This window comes from Halictus rubicundus, chromosome 1 (genome assembly GCF_050948215.1).
Source record: "Halictus rubicundus isolate RS-2024b chromosome 1, iyHalRubi1_principal, whole genome shotgun sequence".
NCBI classification, from domain to species: domain Eukaryota; kingdom Metazoa; phylum Arthropoda; class Insecta; order Hymenoptera; family Halictidae; genus Halictus; species Halictus rubicundus.
In genome coordinates this window covers 15348879-15374607 of record NC_135149.1, presented here as the reverse complement: position 1 = coordinate 15374607, position 25729 = coordinate 15348879, and the positions used below count along the sequence as shown (strand labels likewise).

Sequence of the window (25729 nt, the reverse complement as noted above, 5' to 3'; positions counted from 1 at the left end):
CGAAAAATGATATCCCGAATTTCACTGGGGAATCGAACAGCATGGAAATGTCCGTTTAAACAAATGACAGAATTTTGAATCGCAGTACGTGCACCGCAGAAACAAAGAATGATAATAAGCACAATATGAGAACAGCGGAAAAATTGACTGACAACCAGGTGGACATCCGAGTAGAAACCGAGTAACTTGAACACAAAATATTTGAATCATATTTAATATTACACATAAAGTAATATTTGTACATTAATATAAAATCCTATATTTACAAAAGGCAATTCCTGGATAAATGAAAACGTACTCTCATGCATCAACGAAATAGCCGAAGGATAGTTTCCGATCGTTAAAACACCGAAAGTCGAGATAATCAATTTAAGTTGGAAGACACGTCCTTCTCGTTGCAAACGTGCTCGACCACGCGGAAACAACTTCCTCTGTTCATCGAAATCGTTTCTTTTCCATTCAGGACCATCGTCGCCCTTTTGTCCCAGAAAAATTTCGGCTGGCCCGCGTATACGCCTGCGTATAAAGTACAGTCTAATAAAATCGGACAAGGATCGATCTTTCGAGTATCTTCGTGTCAACGCGGCCTAAATCCTCAGAGTATCGAGTAAAACGGGTGAACGATTTGTCCGGGAGCTGTGACTATTCCTCTCGCCTTTCGAGATCTCGAACGTTTCAACGCTCCCTTCGATCTCTTCGAGCGACAGTGTCTCGTCTAAAGTGATTCTGGCTAGGGTCTCGTATTATGTCGATCGCCGGTCGGAAATTATGTCTCACAAATTTATCGGCGAGAGAGTCTCTCCGTGGCTCGCTGGCCCGATTCACCTAAATTTATCGTCGTCTCTAAACCCGTAAACATTCGACTTGTAACTCAACGATTTTTGATTTTCCATCGATCACAGTGCTGTCACAGATTCGCATCTAACGCGAGCCTTCCAGGTGTTCGGTCAGTCTTTCACCGGAGCTTTTTAATTAATCGTTGCGGTCTGCGATTAGAGTATGCTACGTAAATTAGTTTTCAGCCGGCTCCATTCTGAAACCTAATCCACAGTTTTTCTGGATAGCCAGACTTCGGATTGTTATGCGAAATAAAAACTTTCCGCGCCGACTGCAAGAGATAATTATGCAATTTCTTCAAAATTTTAATTAGTTTCTTGTTTCATTTACACAGTGTTGTCACGGTTACATAAAATCCGTAGTCTGGTGAACTTAATACTGAAAGTACCAGAGAGATGTCAAAATCACCTACTTTGTATTTCTGTTTTCACAATTGTTAAAAAGAGAAAAATGCTTCAATGAGAATTTATTCGATGCATAGATTTATTTATCAACACGTAACAGTAGAAGCTGATTCAAAGTTTCGACAAATGTATTTTTGCAATAGACATAATAAATTCAGCAATTTTGACTGCTTGGTATTTCCAGTGTTAAATGCAGTTCTAGAAAAGCTGCGTCAAAATGGACCCGAGCTTCGCCTTCTTTCGGAATTGAATATATAGGGTGTTCTGCAATTGATGGTATACAAGAAGTAAATATGGTGTTGTTTCATATGAGAGAATATTTTTCGACTGACTTAGTATAGAGGCATATGTGTTTGTAATAAAAATAAACGAAGGTACAAAACAAGACTTGATCAAGTCTTCTAGGATCAAAAGGTTGCTTCTTCGAATGCAAATCGAAGGATCGCACGGTTAAAAAATATGTCACCTGTGACTCTGATAATTTGATCAAGCCGAAAAGGATGTATTCAGCGTACGAAAAACATTTTCATAGATCGTAGAATTCATTACCACCAATTTGGTTATGGAACACCGTGTACACAGAAATACCGAAGCAATGCGAGAGCAACGAAATTTCCAAGCGAACTTTTTTACAAAAACGTTATACAGCGAGGATAATATCGCGTGAATCTCGATAAGATCCTGAACACCATTCCGTTGATCGCGCTACCTTCTCGTCTACGTGCTCGTGTAAAGACGCGAAATCGTGTGAGAATGCCACCAGTAAAAGAAGGAAAAAGCGAGAAACGCGTTTTCAATATTCCCAAGTGTTCGGTGGCTACGCTGGAGGCTAACGCTGCGGAAGACTTCGACGTGCTATATAAGTTATTATAGATCCTTACACGATAAATTACGTCCGACTAGAGTCATTTGTCCTGGCTAAATGATCGCGGCGTTTCACCGTCGTTTACGGTACGATTTACACGATCGATTTTTCTTTAATATCAGTTTCTTTTTTTTTCCCCACATTTTTCCCCTTTTTTGTTTCGTGTTTTCGTCTTAAGTCCCCTAGAAACGGTTATTCGATATTCTCGCCTGCTGTAAGTAGAGGTAGTAGTATCGTACATCGAGAGAAGAAGAAGAAGCAGCCCCGCCATTACGGCGGCGACCTTTTCTTGGAGTTCCGAGGAGATTGTCTTTGACGTTTTACGCGACGTGGTGTCTCGGTGAGCAATCTTAGTTATTTGTACCAGTTATCATTTATTATTTTTTTTTTTCGGTTTTCGTTTAGCTTAGTAAATCGTTAAAACACTTGGATTACGCGCGAGTCGAAAGGCTAGGAGGGAGACCCGGGGTGGAAGCTTTTACGAGAGAGGCGTGCGGCAATTTTCGAAAATTTCTGGATTCTCAACTATTTCGAGATTCTGAAAAATTTCGGGACTCTTGAATATGTGAGTTCTCGAAAATGTCGGGATTGTCAAACATGTCGGTTCTACAAGATTTCTCGATTCTCAAAAATTTCGGGATTCTCGAATATGTCAGTTCCCGAAACTGTCGGGATTCTCGAAAGTTTGGGTATTCTTGAATATGTCAGTTCTCGATAATTTCGGGATTCTCGAGAATGATCGCGAATAATCCCGAATACTGTTCCGGAGAATAGTGGCGAATACTTTTGGAAATCCCGAAAGAATTCTTCTTCCCGCACACCTCTACTTTTCGAGGAGCCGTTTCCATGTTTTCTCGTTCCTCGCAGGGACATCCTTATGAAACGATCGAAAGGGGCTGGTTCGTCGAGGATCGTGGGCACACTCGACTTGCCAATGTTTCGAGTACTGATGAGGAATCGAACCGCTGTTTGAGAAGAGAATATTTATTCAAACGATTGAAGCTTGGAACGGTGACCACTCTAAGCAGACGACGATCCAAGATCGAACGTGAAGACGGAAGTAGATGTAAAACAGTGAAAATTCTGCGGCTCGAGTGTACAAGCAGGGAACTAGGCAAATTGGAAAACTGAATAACGGGTCGCGCTCGTTCGTTCTCTTTCTCATCGAAATGCAAATTGTCGTTCCTTGTATTATGGATTTTTGCGCGAAGGTAACGTTGGTGACATGAAATTCTGATGTAATTAAAAACCTGTGCCTTTTTCGTCTCAATGGAACGTTGTGTAATAATGTTAATATTATTCGGGGGTGTGTGGACTATCTCAAAAGCTTTTGCAACTTTGAAGACAATGCACTATTTTTGCACTGTTTTTGAAATATGAAAAGATGTTAGAAAGTCTGAAGGATTTCTGGTTTTCGTTTCCATAAATATTAAATTTTGTCAATTATAGTGGACTACTGTCAGCAACCTTAATCTCAGCAAACTCAATTAAATTTGTTAGGAGATTATTAAAAGAAATCTCAAGGAAAGATCTTCGCTCTTTTAATAAAAAAAGCTAATAAATGACCACATTATAAACCAACACGTCTATTTTTAGATAATGAAAGTATGTCGTACTGTAGCATAGTAAATAATAACAAAGTTTCCAGCTAGAAAATATTAATAGTAACTAGACGCAAATATATTGAAATAACTAATGAAGTAATTTTATCAAGTTTTTATGACATTATTAATTACTCGAATCTACCGATATAAAAATGAATTTACAATTAGCGGATGAGGACGTATTACACAAGTTTATTCCAAGGTACGCAAAAGGATTCTAAAAAGTCTCGATCAAATGAAAATTACGTTTGTTCCGTTATTTTGAAATTAATCGCGTTTCTTATTGCATAAGAATTTTAATTACGCGCTGCTCCATATGTTTGAACAAGAAAATTATTAGTTTCGCGTTCGCTGCGCGTTATAATGAAACAACCGACCCGTTAGCCCCTTTCTATGCTGAAGATCGCGACATGTTTGCAATTGATTAAACATTCCCGATCGTGTTTTATACTGCAAGCTTTTCGTTTTATTTTTCTTCTTTCACTCGAAAACAACGTCGTCCGCGTTCGATTATACAAGACACTCGAAAGATCGTAGGCCAAATCGATGTCCAGATATATTTTCATCACGTCACCCTGTACATATGCGCTACTACAGTCCTATTAGCGTTATCAATCTTTAATGCGATTTATTCGTTTCTTTAATACTCTCGTTAAATCTGTAATATTCATCACTTGTCTTTTATTTCTTTTCGCCTCACTATTCACCCATCCGGGGAAAAAACGAATCACTCTTTCGAAATTCGTTCCCGACCGAACGATTCAACGTCGTAGAAAGAAAAAAAGTTTCAACATTTTCGTACTGGCGCAGAATCAATAAGTTAATACTTTACCATTAGTGTTATTTATTTTATTATATTTATTATTGTTATTGTTACCATTATTAATTATTATTAGTGCTAATGTTTATTGTTAATATTATCATTGTTTTTTCACATCCTCTTCCGTGGTATAATTATATTTAATTCATCTTCTGTTTTTTTATTTATTATAAGATTAATAGTTTTATAACGGCAACTCTGCGTGTGACAAGCTGAGATTAATATATTTATATGTGTATGTATATATATTTATACATACATATATATGTTTTTAGATATATATTAAATATATATAATATACACATTATACGCTATATATTAAATATATATAATATACACATTATACGCTATATATTAAATATATATGTATATATACATATATATTCCTGTTTATTAAAGGCGCAAATTGCGTTAATCCTCTCTGCGTTTATTTTTCCCTCGGTATCCGTTTTGTTTTTTTTTGTTCTCCCTCTTTTCCGATTTCCATTCCTGCTTCCCCTTATCGTTTGCTTGTTTGATTCGTTTCGATAGAAATCTGATCGGGTTCTGATGGAAGGCTGCCACTTTCTCCCACTCCAAGATGCCACTCTGTTAAATGTCGTGTTTTCTCCGTAACAATACCTCAGCTGTTCGATCGCCCACTTCAACCGAGTGTTGGCAATGTTGACACAATTGATCACAGCACTCTGACGACCTTTTCCCGAACGACAAAACGATTTACCAAACACGTAGAGATTTCACATCGATTTTAGATTTTCGAAAATCGAATCGAACGGTGAACCATGTAGTACAAAATGAAAAAAAAAAGGAATTGGTTTTCTCACCGTTGTTAAAATTTTGCGGGAACAATAGAGCTGGGAAAAAATCAATTTTTACAGAAATATTGAGTATATAAATCACTCAATTGTTGCCATCGAATCAAACATTTCCGACGAATGCTTATTTTCTTCTTCGAGACTGAATTTTTAATATTTATGCAAATTATACGAGTTTCTTGTGTTTCAATAAAAATATAGAGGTATCGAATTTCTCTTACCAAGAAAAATTGTCAGACATCGTAGAATGTTCCTCCCTCTGAGAAAACAGGATCGATTAACCAGTGACATCGTCGGATACTGTGACGTAGCCCGTCTTCGCTCGTGTGCACGTTTTCTGGCTCAAATGTTCATCGAAAGTGGTCTCGTGTCTCTTTCTTTTCTCGTTCTTGTTTTTTCTTTTTTCCCCTCGTGGAAGTTCAAGAAGGTGGAAACATTTCGGCAGCACGTGCAATTAAAGCCACCCTGCGACGCCCTGCGTATCGATGTTCGAATCGTGAACACGATTAAGAGAATCAGATCTCGTCGCGTTCCGTTCTCGAACGTTGCTCGATTCGTTTTATTCGTCACTGTCGCACGTTCATCCACGATTTCTCAACACACATCAACCAGCACCGATGATCTCGTGAACGGTCCGTCATCGATGAGAGCGGCACACGCGACACACGTTGCGTTCATGATTCGCGACAAGTGATTGAAAATCAACGGAAAGAATCTCCCCTTTCGCCGGTGTCTACTTTTATATCCATCCTAGCAACGACGATAATTAGTTTAACGAACGACTCGACAAAATTTCTCTACCGTTTGTTTATCTTCCTTTTTTATTTCTCTCTCTCTCTTGTCTAATTAATCCCTAAAGACCCTGAATATCTCGTGAACAGCTTTAAATGCTTGAACGTTTTGAGCGTGATAGTTGAAAAGTCCACTCGAACATTAATTACTCTCACTAAGCGCGTCCGGCTCACGTTCCCCCCAGACCCGTAAACGCCGATTTCCGCTGGATAAAAAAAATAAACGAGCAATCCGTGAGCAATGGAATTTGTTCGTTCCTTCCCGTCATTCGTTTTCCTCCTACCTGTGCGTCCCCCCCTTCCCCCACCCACCCCGCATCCCTAATCCGAATCCGTTTTTTGTTAATCGTTCAGTGAGCAACTCGAGTTTCGAATTCTTTCAATTTGACTTCGATATGTGGCAACAAGTAATCGCTTCGCTTTTTTTTTCCTTTTTTTTTTCGTCAACGAGTATAATAAGTGTTTAAGTTTAATAAACGCATCGTATCTGTTAATCGTCTCTCTAATTATCGGAACTTCACCTCGTAAAATCGCGGGCGCTCTTTACGTAATTATTTCTAATCCGTCACTGGTTTCGCGCTTTCCATACATATATATATATTTCTTTTTTCTCCTCTCTATCCCTCTTCTTCTTTTTTTTTTTTTCGTTCCTCTCGCCCGTGTGTTTTTATTATTTTCAGTGTTAGCGGTACTAAGGTTCTATGCGCGACGGTTCCGCTGCGCTGACTTCCGGCCGCCTTCCAGTTACGATACAAACTAATTAAGTAACAAGTTAGTTTATCGATAGGCTCGATGTGAAGTTTCCGCTTGTTTGGACAAACAACGTCACGCGCACACATTACCCAGCGTTATAACATAACGTGTTTGGATACGATTAAAATGGAAGTGTCATCGACCGGTCGGATCGCGCGACCGCGACGTGACCGCGACCAGCCAATCTCGGGATCGATTTGATTAATTCATTACGCAATTTTATCGATTTAGGGGGAAATTAAACAGCCCCCCCCCCAACCTTGAGGGAATATCATCGATGGCACCCCTAGGCGTTTCGCACGCATGAATTCAACGCGAATTTCCATGAATTGAATTGGAATCGGCTATCCCCGTGATCTCCTTCGCGAGCAATTCTGTTTCGATCTTTTATTCCTCGTTGAATCCGCGCCCGGTTGTAATGTATGAAATGTCCGTTTCCTTCGCAAATATGCTCTGCACCGTTCATAAATGCTACTTCATTGTCGATCATGCTAAGAGAAACCTTTCCATAACGTTTTCCATCCCGGTCTCCTCTGTCTGACTGAATCTGCTTCGAACGGGAGCTCAAGTTTTCATTTCGAATCATCATACTTCGAAGAACAATTGATTTCAAACAGCGAATAAGTCTTATTTTTTTTTAAAGAAAGCAATGATTAAAGACTAAAAAAAAGACACGCAAAGAATAAAGAAATGTAAATAGAGGTCCAATTTTATGATAAATTAAACTGCAAGGGAGAATGTATTTGTAAGTATAGTGTATACAAAGGCAGCGAAGCGAACAGACATTTCATATTACACAACTGCATGCTTTGTTTTTTCTTTTTTCTCTTTTTAATGGACAGTCTAGGATTACTTTAGTGAGCAAATATTTGTGTGCTTCTTGGCTTAAAGGCAGTTCACAAGTTCCAGCAACGATTCTGGCTCGTTGGTCGTTTAACAACTTGCATTGTTGAGATTAGAACTGTCAATAATTTACATATATAAGCTTTGAATAAGTTTTTTTTTATTCTCAAGCTTCAGAATAAAATTGTAAAATAAAAGTATCCTCATGCTTGAGAATGAAATAGCGAATTAAAAGTATCCTCAAGCTTGAGACTAAAGTTGTAAAATAAAAGTATCCTCGAGCTTGAGACTAAAATCGTAAAATAAAAGTATTCTCGAGCTTTAGACTAAAATTGTAACATAAAAGTATCCTCATGCTCGAGAATGAAATGGCGAATTAAAATTATCCTCAAGCTTCAAGATAAAATTCCGAATCAAAAGTATCCGCTAGCTCTTAAATATTCAAAAATTCTTACGTGATACAAAGATTTGAAAAACCTCGAGTGAGAAGTGGAACGATTTCGTGAACTGTCACCCGTCTTGAAAAGCTACTTTAACGAAGCGAATAATAAGATAAATACCTTTTAGCGTAAACATCACTAATGATGAAATTGTTTATTTGACGAAACATCGAGGAAAATAATAATCGTTTACCTGAAGAATTCTGAAATGTTGAAGGCTTGGATGAATATATTCGTTCAGTGATATTACACGTAGTCTGATAGAATATTTCGATTCAACAATAATTTAGCGTAATTATTAATCAAAAAGACTCCGGATGGCCGAAACCGGTCGTTATCCAACAACGTATCGTCGCCATGCGACACGTTCCACCAACTTGAACTACAGCAAACGTGGTCGCGGAAAAGAAACGAAGAAATGACCGCGGAGGGATGTTCTTTTCGCAACAAACCACCGCAAATATCGATCAACAATCCCGAGGCACCGCCCGGGAACGGTAAAACACGTCGAAACGCTCTGTTGCGAAACGGAATCGTCGAACAAATGACGTTTAGAAAAGGCGTGGGTTTCGTTCGTATTTTTCCTTTTTTCGAATATCCCGTTTTTTTTCGTCCAATTAACAACCATCGCGTATCGAACTTCCCGCCATTTTGTCGTATTCGCGTTTTCTTCTCGCGGTTTTTTTTTCCGCTTCGCTAATAACACTTTGCCCGTGTAATAACCGTGTATGCATTTTGTTTTTTTTTTGTGACTTTTTCTCCATTTTTGTCTTCTCTTCTAATACTTGTTATACTTGTATTCTACCGAAACCTTCCGACGCGAACCATTACGTAGGAGCGTTTTAAGTTCAATTCAATAGTGTAATTAGTTTAGCTGATTTACCGTTTTTTTTTCTTTTTCTTTTTAAAGGTCGAGAATGGTTTATGCCACCAATCGAGAGTTTATTGATTACCGCTTATAAGTTTATATCGTCTACGTTTTTTTTTTCTGTAATCGTTCCTATAACATCATTAACAACGTTTTTTTCCCTTTAATTAGTACGTTTTAACCATTATAATAATAGTATTTAAAAGATAACATGATTGGTTGTCGCGTCAATGCCAATGGCCAGAACGTGCTATATTAATTATTAGTTTCTTTTTTTTTATTTAATGCTTTTGCTTAATATATTCTTCAACAATACCCGCCTGTGAGACTATCCGTAAACGATATTTCATTTTAATCTTTTGTTTCCTCAATAGCGATGACAAGTTTCTCATTTTTTGTTTCTTCTGCTTCAAAATTTTGCTTCACACCATAGTCGACGAGACTGCGTTCACCATTTGGGCCTTTGTTTCTGTTTAATTCTTCTTTTTTCTCATTCTCTATCTAAGATAGAAATTATGTTCGCCTTGAGCATACAGATAGTGTATTCCACACGTCTGCGCGTTTTCTTTTGTTTTGTTTCGTTCTGAATGCGTAATATTCGAAGATTTTGATTATAGCGACTAGTCGAAGTAGTAAAAATTGAGAAGTGTGCGTAACTAGTTGGAGTTAAACGATTAGTCTCTAATTTTGGTGAGCGTGGAGAGCGGTGTACGTATATTGGAGCAACACTGTACGGGAAATCGTATTGAAATTAAAAATTCACCATTTTGCAATAGTAACCAACAAGGAACTTAGAATGTTAATCATTCCATTTTCTGGTCGCAGTATTCAACAGATAATGTGTCTGTTTTCTTCGCAATTTGTCATGAATAATCAAGCATTCAATTAGGTATCGTTACTGCAGCAAATATTGAAAGATGGAGATTTTGGCAATTGGTTCAGCAAAATTTTTAAACGTTTTTCAGACATTGCTTTCGTAATTTTACAAGTTCGTTTCTGGCAACATTCCCCTGTTAAGTTCTTTTAACAATTTGTGGTGATACCGTGAACAAAATACTTTGAGATTTTTCTCCGCCAATTATGACTTGATTACAAAATTTCGAACACGTTCATCGGTGAAGATCGTCTCAGGAATTCCGTACAGGGTTGCCCCAATCAGAAACTCAACCAAAAATCAGTCGAAGTCGGATAAGATACGCAAGTATTGAAATTAACGAAGTACAGCTTTGAATCTATCATTAAAACACGACACACTCACAACCCGCAAAGGTGATCCCATTTCCGGTCAAGTTATCGGCGACAGATCGTTTTAATGTTCCATCGATCGCCTGTCGAGCCACGGCTCTTAATATTAAATGGAATATCGTATTAAATACTGAGCACTCGTGTATTGACTAAAGTGTTTCTGCTTCCGAGCACGTGGCCGACAGAGATTTCACAGTTGCAAAACGTCCAATGAAACGTGTTTGAAAACCCAGTGTCACAGACAATAGCGACTTTGCGAAACGCTGTTCGTCACGCGAAAGCTCTTCTAGACACAGAACCTTCTTGGGCCCTAACAATTGGATTCGGCAGCCTCCAACGTGGATAGAAGACACCGTTGAAGTGTCCACAACCGAAGTCCATGAATCACTGTTCTGTAGGTAACGGATGACGTGTCAATCGTGAAAACCAAGTATGGTGGTTTCACGCCCACCAAGAATATTGATTTCCAAAGCCAGTTGGTAGGGCTCCAAGACCGTCGCATCATTTGTTCCACCGAGATTAAGTGATAAATCAATTTCACCGAAGATTGAGCACACGTGCGTTGGGCACACACTCTAATTCATAATTCCGATTAGCTTCAGACAGAGAAGCAAAGTGTCCCGAGATCGCAATTAAAGGCCAGTTGAATTTCAATAAACAACCGAGTTGTCCAAGGATTTGATTGAAACCACGACGATAATAATTATAATTTAACTGAAAGTTAAAGCTGGAGAGTTCATCGTAACCGGAAGTCAAAGCTTGATAGAAAAGTCAAACTGGTTGCCCAAACATGTGCTCAAACTTTCTCAAACCTTCGGTTTCGAACAGCATGAAGTTTTCGGCTCGTTCTTCTCGAAACCATCCAAACAGTCTGCAGCATGGTCCTATCCAGTGCTTTATGAGACGTTTGAGGACGCGCCAGCGTCTTCGTACAAGAATAAACCGTTCAAGTTCCAGCGAACGTCTTCAAATCTCTGACAAAGCGCCCCGATGGCTGTGCTGGCGAAGCCTCGGAATCGTTTCGGACAAGAAATTGCAGATCGAGCACACCGTGGCGGCTCTATCGAAGACGAAACGATCGAGCCTCGCTCCGATGGAAAAGGGATTCCCTTTGCGCCACTAAACAACAAAAATCGAGCCGCTGCAGCGCGCTGTGCGTCCGTTGACGGATAACGTCCGACGTTGGGCACTTTCGCGGACAGATAGCTAATGGTTCGGCCATATAAAGCGATTGGCGTGCGGTCGGAGAGCAAGAGATTACTCGAGAACCAGGCTTCGATGATCGCTCGAAATCGCGGGACATCGTCGGAGCTGATTCCTTCAGGAACTCGCCCGTCAAAAAGTGAAACAGTTTCGCTCCCGAAATGAGTCCTGTTCTTCTTATTTTTTTTTCATTTTCGCGAAACGCGTTCCTCCGTTGGGGATCGCGCGTGATCAGGTTTGCGCGGCTCGAAGGCGACACGACTTAAAAAAGTAAATATACATTAACAGCCTCGGGTGCCTTCGAATCCCGTCGCAAGCCTGGGATCCCGTGAAAAACGTAGGAGGAGGACCCGTTCCCTGCGCTGCAAAAAATTTGTTGACAGATCGCGGGCATTTCGAGGATCCGGAAGCCTTTAAGAAACGTTAGATCGTAGAAGTTTTTGCGAGCGACTGTGTGCAGTCGCGTATAGTCGTGTCTGTATGTGTGTTACGTGTCTGTGGGCGTGTACGTGTGTACGTGTGTGTGTGTGTGTGTGTCTCAGAGTGTGTCGGTGAGAGAGAGTGTGTACCTTGTGTGCGTTTTCGTACAAGCGTGTACAGAGGGACAACAACGAACGATGTCCGCCGATAGAAGGGAAAGAAATCCGTTAAAGAAAACTAAACAGAGATGCTGCGCTAAAATCAATCGTCACCGTGATCATCCCCGTACCACCAACGACGCGGATTCGCGCGTCCACATTCCCCTCCCCCCGCAAATCATTGCACCCACGCCCCCAATTCACCATTCTCCAATCCCAGGATATCCTCTTACGAGCTAACAGAGAACAGTATTTTAAACGTCGCGCTGACGCAACGCCACCTTAAATTGTAGTATAAATCCCCCGGTCTTCTCGTTTTTTTTTCCTCGTTTTATTTAAGTTGTCGTCGATTTACTTACTAGTGATACGGATAATAAAATTCACTGGCATTGTTTGAATCATCTTGGCAGTTCATTGTGTGTAGTTACATTTTTACTTTTTTTTTTACTTATCATTTCGTGCTCGTCTTTATTCCCTCTTTATTTCTCTCTCACCCTCGTAAACATATATAATATATATATATCTTTTTTTTTTGGTAATTACATTTTCAGTTTTTCGGAATACTTAATATGTGCGCTTTGCTCTTAATCGTGTTTTGCTTCGTGTCTTTCTTCTTCCTCGCTTCTTTCTTTTTTTTTTGTATTCTTATTCGTCTGGTTTTCTCATTTAAGCACAATAAAAGGAGCAGTATACCCTTCTTCAGCTTCTCGTTCTTTCGTTTGTATCTCTCTCTCTCTCTCTCTCTCTCTCTCTCTCTCTCTCGCTCGCGATATTTCTCTTAGTCTTTCTCTCGCGCGCGCTTGCTAGTTCCGATGAGATTCTCTCTACCGTTCCAGGACCGAACGAAAAATCGTTTCGCGGCCGTGGACCACACCGAGAAACTCGATGTATCCCTTAACAAATTCAAACGCTTCGACGGTCCTCAGTGCCCTGTATTCTCCTGTCATGTGTACGTGTCGCTGTGTGTATGTGTATGCGTGTGTGTGTTTGCGTTCCACACGCAACCATGCGGGATTATTCGCTTCCCGATCGCGAACTATTGCAGCGGCGAGCTCCGAGCATGAACTGCCCCGAAACCAACTTTTGAAATATACAAAAATTTTTAAATAATAGAACTCCGACGCGTTCGAATAGCACAACGGACTTGAATAGGAATCTTGTAAAAACATTTTCAGAATAGTACCGGATTAAAATGATTAACCCCTTGCACTACAACGTCAAGTCAACGTGGACAGAATTATATTTTGTTTCTGCCGATGCACAACCAAAATAAAGATTCACTAAGTTGTAAGAAACAGAAACTAAATCGAAATGTAGTTTTTACTAATCTTAATGAGACATTATGGTAACAATATGCATAAATGCATCTAATGCATTCACAATTTCGTGTTTCACTTTGATGCATTAAATCCGCAGTCAACGAGCAGCAAGGACGATCTAATCTTAGCAACTAATAAATCGTAGTGCAAGAGATTAAGTAAGACGTCGACTATATACGACATTGGAACGTCTAACTGTCACCTTCAATTATACAGAATCTTCGGTCATATATAACTGAATTATAGCAACAGTCCATTGCAGATACAGAAAATAGAAAAAGCCCAGCTAGATCAGTTCACCGAGCGTCGATCGCCGCGAAGTCATCCGTCGCAAGAGTAATAATCACCGCGATCGCAATCTCCGGAGCAACAAGCCCATCGTCCACTGTAAATATGAATATAGCGGCTACAGAAACGTCATCTCTCCGGATCGAGAAGATCGACAGAGACGCGCATAGCTCGGCATGGTTGCGTGTACAGGATTGCGTGAGGCTGTCGATGTATGCGTGTATGCGTGTGTCTGCGTGTGTATGCACGTGTTTGCGTGTGTTTGCGCACGTGTGATCGGTGTCCGTTCGGAGCGCCCCCGTAGGCGCATTTTCAACGTGTCTCGCTAAGGCGTCCTCTTGGAATGAACTACATGATGAGATATCTCTTAAATATCGTAAAGGACGAAGAGCGGAATCTTCGCAATTGTATTCTTTCTATCTTGGTGCAGATCTCCTGAAACGAGACGGCGCACGAGCTTGAAGAAGCGGGACCCCGGCCGGGCCCCTGTCGAACATCCAAGCGTAGAAGAAACGTCGTTGTAAACGTCGCCCGTGGACACCAGCCGTGACCGTCGTGCTCGACGAAAATTCCACGTGTTCGTCGATCGCGCGTAATCCGGTCGAGGGTCATCGTCGTGTGTTCCGCCGTGTCGCACCGATGATACCGATTCGCCGCGTCCCAGCACGATCTTCGTCGACCTCCGACCTTCCGGCGGCTGCCTATCTTTTCTGAATCACGTGACGATGATGTGCGGCGCCGACAGTAGGACGGTGATGGTAGCGATGATGGTGAACAGAGTAAAAATGATTAGGCACATTCTGTCGATCACCATTGCCGCGAACTTCCAGTCGTTCTTCACCTTCGTGCTCAGCTCCTCCGACTTCAGCTGATCCGTTATTATCTAAAACAGAAACCAGCTCGGTTTTTATCCTGTCACCGCATACTCTTTCGTCCAATGGAAGAAAACTCCATGTGTAACATCTACACACTTTATTATTTTATATAAACGTAATTTTAGCGTTGAAATCGTTTTTCCAAACATGTTGGCAATTTCTTTCTTTCTTTTTTAAATTTGATTTTTACAGGGTCCGTTCAGTATTACAAGATTCTAAACTGCAAACAAAGTTTTTTGCACTAATTGCTTATTATTAGACTGCGGATCTTTATGCAAAATAAAAAATATTTGCATTGACTGCTGGATACAGGAGCGAAATAAAAATATCTTTCTTCTTTTCATTATTTTAGTAAGCTAAAACCAATACGCTGGTGCCCTTAAATCTTTTTAATATGTCCACTGCTTTAAATTGTGCTTACCCATTTTTGTCATAAATGCATAAAATCCGCAGTCTGCTTGTAATTTTGCAATAAAGTTTTCGTAATATTAATAACTATTTTATACATCAATGATGTTATATTAAATGGCTTTAGAAATTGTCAGCTTTCCCTCGAAGTACGCAAGTACAAATAATTCCTTCAGTCGTCGTGTCAACAATTTTGATTGAACACTTCCTACCAGGGGCAGTATGTTAGGGCTGCTCGAAATGCTACACGAGAACGTTTCTCTCTCGAGAGTTGACCTAACCGAACTCCGACAGCTGTTATTCTCGAATGGATATTACTTCTACTCTTGAGAGCATAACTCACAGATGTACACTATCGGGTAAACAGGGACGTGAAACTTACTCTTATGTGGACACATGCCATAAGAACGTAATTCATGGTGTGAAGTTACAATATTAAACTGTTGTAACAGAGACGCATTAAACATTGCGTTATCTGCGAAATGTATCGAGAATGGCACCTATTGTCCGTGAATTTCTTGTTCGAATTATAGATCGTCACGATGCTCGTGTGTGCAGAGTCAGCCAAAAAGTGGCTCCATGATTTCTTCGCATTCAAAATTTAATGAACAAATAAAAAAAATGCAATGTTTAAGAACTTTCTCATATTCTTAGCGTTTCAATCATAAGTTCTAAATACCATGGTAGTACAGCTTAATCAAATATTAAGCAAGAAATATGAATATACTACAGATAAAAATAGTGCAGAATAAAAAGTGCACAAAAAAAAAAACTGAAGTAAAATAGAAATGTATTTTCTTTTTTAATCATCTGAAAAAGTCAAAAGTAATACAGTGTTTACTCGATATGTGTTCAAAACACGGGTGTAGCCAGGGACATATATCGGCCAGGAGATACTATTCTTTGATCCACGCCGAACGTAGAAAAGGACTTTTTCTGGGACTTTTATCGGCTAGGCAGTTGGGACATATATAGAGTAAACACTGTACAGCAATACTTAAATTCTTCCAATGCCTGTACATTTCGGCATTTGACCTGTTCATTTTTGCTATAAACGTGTAAAATCCTATAATTACAATGCCAACAGCGTAACCTTAAATAAATAAAAATGTGCTGGTCAATTGTCGCGTGACTATTCAAAATAACTTAATCAGCTGAGAATCGATAATTAGAGTTATAAATCAATTTCTATAAATCGGGAAGAGTGGAATTAGGACTAGTCGAGGGTACACAGAATGTGCGGTCGCTCTTGAACATTCGAAGTTGACTTTACGTTCAACTAAATGCGAAGTTCCCGTTTTACATTAGGTTCATAATTATGAGCGCCAATAGGTTTCGAGTGTTTGACTTTAGCGTATCAGCTCTGATTGGGGAACCGGTTCGAGTTTAATAATACTGTACAAACAGTCATACAACTGGGAATGATTTCATGCTCGTCAGCAGACTCGACTCATACGTGTTCCCCGGTTGTATACGTAACGCCGCACTGAAGTGTAAGTACACATATACGGAGCTAAACGATCGTACATCTACCGTAGCGCGGTGTCGGAGCGAGAACAGATTAGTTGTGACAACATGAAATATAGTTCTCCGATACGACACGGTAAAACACTCGTGTTAATAAGAAATAATCTGGCAAATATCTTCTACCAGAATCTGTCAGCTTATAAAACGTTCGGGGACAATAGGGCGCCATACGTTTCTTTGGAGTCCAATTATCTCTAGAAAATATTGAATATTAAACATAACTGATAAATTCGTTTTTCTCATTTTTAAACTCGCATCCTTTGGTCCCATTAATTTGTCTGGAGAATTTACATTTTTCTAGATAAATTTATGCGGAACAATCTTTTAATTTCACCAACAGAACCATATAAACAAAAGCAGTGCGAAACGATGTGTGTGTGCATTTACCGAATAATTAACAAATTAATAGTTCTATATTTTTCTCCCTGACTGTAGTACAGGATTAGAGAGGACTGTTTTGCAGAGTGTAGACGTACCTTGATCTCTTTGAGGATCAGGATGAGCTCGTATCTGGCACAAAAACACGCGTTCTGAAGTATTGTTTCGACTTGGGGGCCAGACGTCTCTGGCGGATGTTGATGATGATGCGGCGTGTGACCGATCTGGTGCGCCGGATAAGAGGAGTGTGCCAATGGCGTTGAGTGTTGATGATGCGGCGTTGCAGCGTGGCTGTGATGATGATGAGGCGTCGCGTGTATGTGACTGTGCCCATGGCCCATCGTGTGGGGATGGTGAGGACCAGGGGTACTGTACACGTTGTTCAGGAGGTTGTTGTGGGACGCCAGGGCGTTGTCCTCTAGGTCCAGGACATTCGCCAACAGGGATTTGCTGCTTCTCTGATGGAGCTCCAGGTCGCCGTATGTTTTGCTAGTACCTGACCCACCGAAAAATATTCAAGTAAATAACCCCTCAATTCACCGATCATCTGCCGTTAACCCCTTGTCCTACAACAACGACTGTGACTCGTGGTAAGAAACTCGGGCCAAAAATAATAAGCACGAGCCTGACCCGTGGTACCTCGTTCAGACCAAACGTAAACAACATGAGTCAGACCCGTAAGTTCAATCGTTCTCGACATTTTCTTACTTTCGTCGCGCCGAAATACACATGTTTTTGCGCAAATTCGAGCACAAGGCTAAACAGCTAAATGGCTCGACACGTGACCGACCATCTTGTTTATTGTGGCCCGAGCAATCGGGAGTTAGCGGGTAGGACAAGGGGTCAATCATTATGGGGGCCGGCAGGCATTTGGCCTTGACTGTCACGCTATGTTACGCTGTGCCTTTTTTTCTAGACATTTTACGTCTTAAATAAGTAAGTAATCAATCAAAAATGTATACCACCGTGTTTGTACATGTCTTTGCTACGTCTGTCCAGAGCCTTTTTTTCGATACGAACACCAAATCTCTCGAAATTAAAAGAATCTCTCTGCAATATACGTATATGAACTTGCAAGGGTCAAAATCTTGACAAATTGACGCTTCAATATTGCAATGAGCAGTTTAAAAGTGGTCACTTGTGTTTCCTAAAAGTCCAATCTACGTCTGTCCAGAACCCAAATTGCGAATTTCTACCTCATCGTGGAGTAATTTGTAATATTCGGCAGAAAACTCGCTTTCTGAAGCAGGTATGATGTCACAAAATGCCTGCCGGTCCCCTTAAGATTGGAAATAGTAAAAGAGTATTTTCTATTGGGTGTACACATTAATTCGCGATCCTCACAATCGACTACAATTGGTCCTCGAATATCCGAACCTCCGATGTCTGAAGCGTTTAGTATCACAACATGCTGCAGATGTAAAATAAGACAATCCATATGCAACACTAATTTATTATCCAAATTAATAAATATTGCATTACAGCTGATTATAACTGTTTTAATATTCGAACAGACATGTTTCCCTACTCAGTTCGGATAATCGAGGTTTTACTGTAACTTTATACTAAATCTCAATTTTTCAATCCTCATATTGAGGATTTATTAATTACTTTCCAAGTTATTTTCGAGAATGTAACGTGTTTTGATTGTTTGTGAATAACCTATAAATTCACGAAGAATGGGTTACGAATTAATTTGTACATACATCTAACAAATTCTTGAAATGTTTTTACTGTTTTGCACTTGATTCTTTTTAATTATGGTTAAACAAAATTACGAACAAATTATATACGGATAATCTATCAAAACGTTTACTGTTATATCATGAAGAGCATTCGTGTTTGTTTTCTTCGACGTGGATTACTCTAGTTTACAAGTAGCAATGTAAAAGAAAAGGGAATTAAGAAAGGAAGACGGCAACGTTTCAAACATAAACAAGTACAAATGTGTTCTGTGTGTTGTTAGTTTCTCTAATTGAACAAATAGACGTTATTAAGTTAGGTATAGTGTTAGGTGTTGTGTGCTGTGCTCGTTTCGGTATTCTGTGTCAGTTGAAAGTGCTTCGTGAGAAAACACTGACGCCAAACATTCATATTTAGAGTAGTAATTGTTTTCAGTACTTGTGTCGATGCTTTTTCGTGTCACTATATTACCGGTGACTGGAGATGGTTTTTGGGACTTTTGCGTTTCCTTCTCCTCGTCCTCGACCGGTCGTGACATACGAAGTAGACAAGGCAGCCAACAAAGAAACACTAGTTTCACCTGAAAATCAGAATCGAGATGTAATTAACCAAGAAAAATCAAGCTAACCCTTTGCACTCCATTGACGCCACTGTGGAGACAGTTTCGCTCTACAGCTCATAAATATTTTCACGTGCATTAAAATCAATCAAGCGAATATTTCTCGAAAGTTGAGGTTGGCGATGGCATCACAAAATGTTCGGAGTGCTAAGTGTTAGTATAAAAGCAGTTGGTAGCTACTGTACAACACAATTACATTTAACCTCTTAACTTAACAATTATTTTGTAAAAGTGTGTATTATATTATATTATAATCCCCGAGTATTCTCGGGTTTTTAAGTTAAGAGGTTAATAAACAGCAAATTTTCGAAAAAGTGTTATTAATTGTTGAATTTTCTAACCATGCGATCGATATTCCAATTCAAAATGAATTTATGAGAACAATTGTTTAAGAACAACTGTACCGTATGTTGTATAAATACACACTCCAGCGATTATATTTTATTGATTTTTCAGCGAGTCGCGATAAACGCGATTTGCTATAGAATATTAATGATCAACGCCGTTTATGCGAATCTCGTAACCTAAAGGATACGATGGCTCGTAAAATCTCCGCAAGGAAATAACGTAGTGTCACTCTAAAGGGTGAATCGAGTTAACGACCAAAGTAAACCTGAAGAGTACTTTCAAGCACATGGTCTCACGCTAATTGAAGCCACATATACGACGGGTTCATCCGCGAAGTAGGTTCAGAGAGTGTGGATAGTTGAGACGACGTAAGGACTTCGATTTCGGTCAAAATAATGCAGTGATACACTTCGTGCGAGTATAGAAAAGAAATGATAAAAACTACCGAGATCAACAACGCAATTACAACTACCATTACGCTATTAATAATACTGCTGTCATTTTTATTATCGGTAGAAATCACACCCGATCAAAGAACTCGAGGATGTAGGTGCAACACGTGCTCAGAAAACTGATTACAAAAAAATTGCATTGCATATTGAAATAAAAATTTGATATTCTTTCGATGGATTTAATAACACGCTTGCATCCTCACCCACGAGTGAATGGGATTTCTAAATCTTTTTTTATTAACTATATGCACTTTATACTTTATTGATTCACAAACTACCACACATTTTTCTTTGTCATGACTAGACTGCGGATCTTTATGCAGAATAAAAAAAATTTGCATTAATTGAAAAATTTCAATTTCATTTCATTTTTTTTCTTCTTTTTATTATTTGATTAAGCCACAACCAATACGATGGTGCCCTTAAATCTTTTTAATATGTCCACTGCTTTTTGTCATAAATGCATAAAATCCGCAATCTAGTCATAACTCTCATACATTCCTCAGAATAAAAATCCGTCAAACATAATTTGTTGATTCAAAGTGTAAAACTCTCGTATGAAATTATTTTTGAGGAGTGTACGAGGTTCAATTATGATATTGTCTCTGTACACAGTCGACAATATGTGACGTTTCTTGGCTTTGACAGAGAAATACCGAGAAAGAACTTACGCAATCAGACATTTCGTGAGTGTCAGAGTTTCGATGATGATAATTCAAAATAAGGATGGTGCTGACAACGCTGCTGGCCACCATGAACATGATGCAGTTGAAGTACGTACCTACGGAAACATCGAGCAGTTCAATAACTTGTTCCAACTGAAATTAGACACATGACGCTTGACCGGTAATTGCTAAAGTAGATTAATTTCATGTGTGTTGGTAAAGTCCTGCACGGTTGCGCGGAGAATTGTCTGAAGCTGGTAATACTTAAATATTCTCAAGCTCTTCCTTACCAAAGCAAACATCATCCGAAATTGGGAAAACGTAAATGCGATTTCGGTGGTTGATTAATTGTAAAATTGTTTGATCATTTTATTATATTTTCTGGAAACTTTCTTTGAAATTCGTTGTTAACAATAAACAATTTTCACTCAATGACTTTTTCCAGAATGATTTGAAAAATAACAATTATTTTGGACCCCTGCGTTGTTTATTAACGCGTAGGAATACGACCGCGTAATATTTGCTAAACGCGTGAGTTCACGGTCCCATTGTTCGCGGTCGACAACGAAAAACCACGAGGACGCGTTTCTTTCATCGAGGGGTCGGCGGTTTCCCCGCGGAAACAAATGCCGTCTGAAGGGTTCGGATCGACTTTCCATGCCGAAACAGAGTGGAGGGGTAGGAGGGGTGTGGGGTGGGCGGTTTCCGGATTAATAACGGATTAATAAAGTTGCTCGAAATCATATTCGGGGTATAAAGGAAGTAGTTTGCATTGAATGAAACACGTTTTGAATGCGATCGCTCCGGCCTATCGATCGGACGATTTCAAAACGTTTGCCCCGGCCGCGGCCGCCCGTATTCAAGACGTCAATGAATGTTTGCTCTGAAAGCCAATGGTCTGACCCGCACAATCTGCTACTACTGACAAGCGAGCGTGTGCCACTGTCAGCGCCGCAGAACCGGTCCGACTGCAATGGAAGATGATCGGACAGGGATAAGGGGTCCTATGTACAATAAGCCCCGGCACGGCGCGGTGCAATGGCGAGGCTATACGGGTCAGGCATAGGTGCATCTAGATCCAAGATCTTGCGCATAAGCCCTCCCGCAAGAAGGGATCTTGTGCGGCAGAGAGTTCCAGGGAATAACTGTACCGAAGGATTTCCTGCTGCTTCCCACGGCGCATCGCGATAATAAATCACGACCGGTGTCCGGACTCCGTCTCCCGTTCTCTCTTCGACGATAATAAATATCGAAATACGCGACCGCGAAAACGAATATCGAGTCGCGGCGACCGACGCGACGCGATGCGACGTGACGCAATGAAATACTGCCGAAGTTCCACGGCTTTGTCACTGTCGCTCTCGTGCTCTAAGTCTGTTTTCTCGTGTTTATTTCCCGCGGTATTTTTCATCATCCAGCTACCAGCGGAACGCGAATCCAAAGCAAAACTCACGCGCCGGCTCTCGCGCGTAAACACACAACGTCACGATTTCCATTTTATTTGCCGGATTAACCGGAACATTTACTCGGCTCTTTTTTCCTGACACTTGCCACCGGATATTTTCAACCGGAAAAAGTGAACGCGAAACGTTCCGGAAACAAAGTAATTAATTTCGATGACGATCGGCGTGCGCTGCCGGCCGTAAGTATTCGGACACTTGAAGCTTTGCTATAAATTGATAATGTTTCAACTGGGTTGTGCGGTGTGACCGTTTTCGAATGAATACTAACAGCAAGAGACTTTAATGAATAATTTTTGACAATTGTCCGTATATACATCGTTCCTGAAGATTCTTTCTATCATATAATTATCTGTGGTTGACTGAGAATGCTGAGGTTATAATTAATATAGAATATGGCTTAACTTCACCTCAGGAAACCAGACATTTTGAACTGTTTCTTGTGTAATCCTGTAGATTTAGTCGGGACAATGCCGAAAATCAAAGTTTCAATCTTAGGAGATCAATAGTTCAAAGGTTATGCGTGTGCAAAGATGTGCCATTTTCAGTGTTTTCTACGCGTATAGGCGCGGCCATGTTGGTATGTAGTGATCGTCGTGCATCGCTTAACGAGCAGGGCCAAGATCCAATGGGATAAGCTGAAATTAGGAGGGATTTCGATATCTGCAAATCCGATTATAGTTCAGGTACAACGTATTGTGTTGGCTCGTGTTAGGTTTTTTGGGGAGTCTGAGGGGCACGCAAGCGATTAAGAATTGCAAGTTTTATTTACAAGTTTTTGTTTCATTCGTGTGTGCGGAAAATATATTTTCTCTCAAAGATCGGTGCTCTACGTTATCGGCATTATCGCGTGCTTGCATACCGCACAGCAACATGGCGGTGCCCATCTTTAAATTGAAATCGCACATCTTTACGCATACGTAATTTTTGAACTAGTGATCTCCTAAGATTGAAATTTGGATTTTCGGCATTTCCTCGCCACAATCTACCGGACTACATAAGAAAAAGTTAAAAATTTCTGGTTTCCTGAGGTGAAGTTTAATCATTCCCCTTACTGGTGCATCTAATTTTATTGAATCCACTATAGATTTGAAGAATGAAGCCTGCTCTTGAAAATGATCTCTCAAAAGCCGCAGTACGATTTTTTTTCAGGAAGATAGAACAGTTTAAACATCAATCGTGTAGCAGGGTTAAGATTAGGTTTTTATTCTCCCAACACGCTGCCCATTCATATTCATTTAATCACACTCTATGTTATAATTCTGTGCAGTCGCGACGATAACTTGGAAAAATTCTAATCTCGCAATTTGAATTGAAATGAGCATTCCTGATAGGAACGGGCGAAGAAATTTCAAGACACCAGAAAAGGATTAAACTATAATAAGTTCTCTTGCTTTGGCGGTCGATTTCACCTTTAAAATCGCTTCACGTAAAACTAAATGAAATTTTACATATTCATCAGCCGATAATCTGATCCAGTGAAATACCGGGCTATCGACATACTGCTGCAACGTATTCAGCAGAGCAGATGAACGTAAAACTGTGTACGAGAAAGTACATTTCCCGAACAATATCACGAACGTTCGAATAATGGACAAGGGACGGGGGATAATCGAGGGGTCCGTTGCATTATTTAATTCCATCACAAATTTCGATCCGAATTCCTGATGAAATTGCGAAACCGAGCACACTTAGCCGACAGTTTCGTTCTGTCATAACTGCAACGGAACGAATGATAAATAAAATAGAAATTACACAGTGTGTACCTATGATCTGATCTTATGAGGATCAAAAATAAAATTCAAAAATTCAGAAATTTTTTGAGCTGAGGCCAACAATAAAAATATTCTTTTTATCGTGTCATGGTGTTTCACAACTGTTGCAAATTGGCAGGTTACTGAGGCTAAAACTGAAATGCTTATCCGCATTGTTTATGGATGGAAAGGGAAAAATATGTTATAAATTTTAGTCATGCGATGTCTTATCAGAAACTGGGAAATAAAAAGTTTAATATTAAGACGAGGAGTGTAATGTCAATTCTGATAGCAACTGTATCAGGACAAATGTGTGTGCAATGAAATTTTAATGCATTTTTCTTAGTTTCTCTCTAACCACGATAATGAATATTTTGATTTGCAAGTTGTTTGCGGACATCGTTCGAATTTTTATGAACATCTAATTTAATTCGATGCACGTAAAAAATAATTTTCTGAGCTAGAAGCTGATCTCTTATTCATTACTCGGTGAGCTTTGTGAGACATCACCGTGCTCGAAACGATGAAAAATGGATGACTTTTATTAGGAAGTCCCTTCTTACGCTCTAAATTATTCCGTTCGGCTGAAGGAGTCACGAAATGAAACAGATTCGCTAAATTCTGCGCGAGGAGGAGACAGTTTTTGTCCTCGAGAAAATTAGAATCCTTTTTTCGCAGGGGGACTGCTCTTGTTACGAGCTCTTCAATTCTTAATTCGCTCTCAAACGATAAAACGAGTGGAAGAACGGCCCGGACGATTTTGACAATTTCACGATAATCTTATCCGTTGTCCGAGGCAACGGGTCCAGTATTTGACGTCTCAGGTGAATTATAGATGAGCAAAGGATCGGGCCTGACCTTCTGTCTTTTCATCTTCGTAACCTGCCATTGTTCAGCCGGGGCTAACCTTCCGGAGGAGGAGTAGGAGGAGGAGGAGGAGTCCGACTTTATTTTCACGCAGGACCACTCCGACGGGGGTATCGTAGATAATAAAACAAAGTAATAAAAAAGGGACTGGAAATTTACGGACTTACCCAACAGAGGCACGGCGTCCGATGTCGCTGGCATTGTCTCGGCCACCATATTCAGGAACACAGTGAGGGACAAGAGAATGGTTACCCCTGCAAAAGAGGATTAATGACCCAACAATTATAACGTGCTACAGCTCCCGTGAAATGAGTCCAATTAATTTCAAATATGTTTGTGCAGCTCCAGCCTGTCTACAAGATCACTTCAAAAACTGGAAACCGCTTCAAACGCGTTAGGCAGCTACATATAACAATAGTATATTCGGTTAGTACTAATTGTAAGTTTTATTTAGAAATTTGTAAAACGGATGGATTTATAATTCTGAAAATGCAGTCACGGTGCTTATAATTAGTGGTAACGGGTGATTGAAACCTTTAACGCGTTTTTCTCCAAATTAAGTTTTCAAAATCAGTGCCAGAAATACCTATCTAAGCTAATGGACCAATCTGGATATTTGGCAGTGGCATTGTTCTAGTTCTTGAAAAAGTGGATTTTTGATTTGTACATTTTTCCTTGTTTTACGAACAAGGGAAGCTGAAAATTCAAATCAAAATTATATATTTGAGTCTAAATACCTATAATTTTGTTAAAATTGATTTTTTTTTAGAAATCTGCTTAGACAAGTACTAGCTGTCTTTATTCATTTCAACAAAACCCCGCGATTTTAGGAAAATGGCTATCATATTCTTCTAGTTTGAGATATTTGGCTCAATTTTCCAGTAAAATACTACTTATCAAAATATCATGTATTAAGATGTGTATATTGATTTTCTGAAAAAACATAATTTTATATATAAAAAAATTATTGAATTTTTCATATTGATTGAAAAATATAACCTCTTAAAAATTATAACCTCT

The 25729-nt window shown here is 39.7% G+C and overlaps 2 protein-coding genes across 3 annotated transcripts in view; both read right to left on the bottom strand.

The window, feature by feature from the left end:
- Positions 1 to 4848: 4848 nt before the first annotated feature.
- Positions 4849 to 25729, bottom strand: part of LOC143354838 (uncharacterized) — a 453699-nt gene continuing 432818 nt past the window's right edge. The window contains exons 2-3 of the mRNA XM_076789208.1: positions 5567 to 7549; positions 4849 to 5224 (exon numbers count right to left, since the gene is read on the bottom strand). Coding sequence (XP_076645323.1) covers positions 4878 to 5224; positions 5567 to 5636 — 417 coding nt within the window. The 5' untranslated portion in view covers positions 5637 to 7549 and the 3' untranslated portion in view covers positions 4849 to 4877. The remainder of the gene's footprint in view (positions 5225 to 5566; positions 7550 to 25729) is intronic.
- Nachra7 (nicotinic acetylcholine receptor alpha7 subunit) overlaps positions 13293 to 25729 on the bottom strand; it is a 311133-nt gene continuing 298696 nt past the window's right edge. Inside the window, exons 8-13 of one of the 2 annotated variants that reach the window (XM_076788934.1) lie at positions 24877 to 24963; positions 20635 to 20744; positions 18983 to 19124; positions 16960 to 17357; positions 13501 to 14556; positions 13293 to 13389 (exon numbers count right to left, since the gene is read on the bottom strand). In XM_076788934.1, the coding sequence (XP_076645049.1) occupies positions 14389 to 14556; positions 16960 to 17357; positions 18983 to 19124; positions 20635 to 20744; positions 24877 to 24963 (905 nt within the window). In that variant the 3' untranslated portion in view covers positions 13293 to 13389; positions 13501 to 14388. The remainder of the gene's footprint in view (positions 13390 to 13500; positions 14557 to 16959; positions 17358 to 18982; positions 19125 to 20634; positions 20745 to 24876; positions 24964 to 25729) is intronic. The other variant, XM_076788942.1, reaches the window with a different exon arrangement.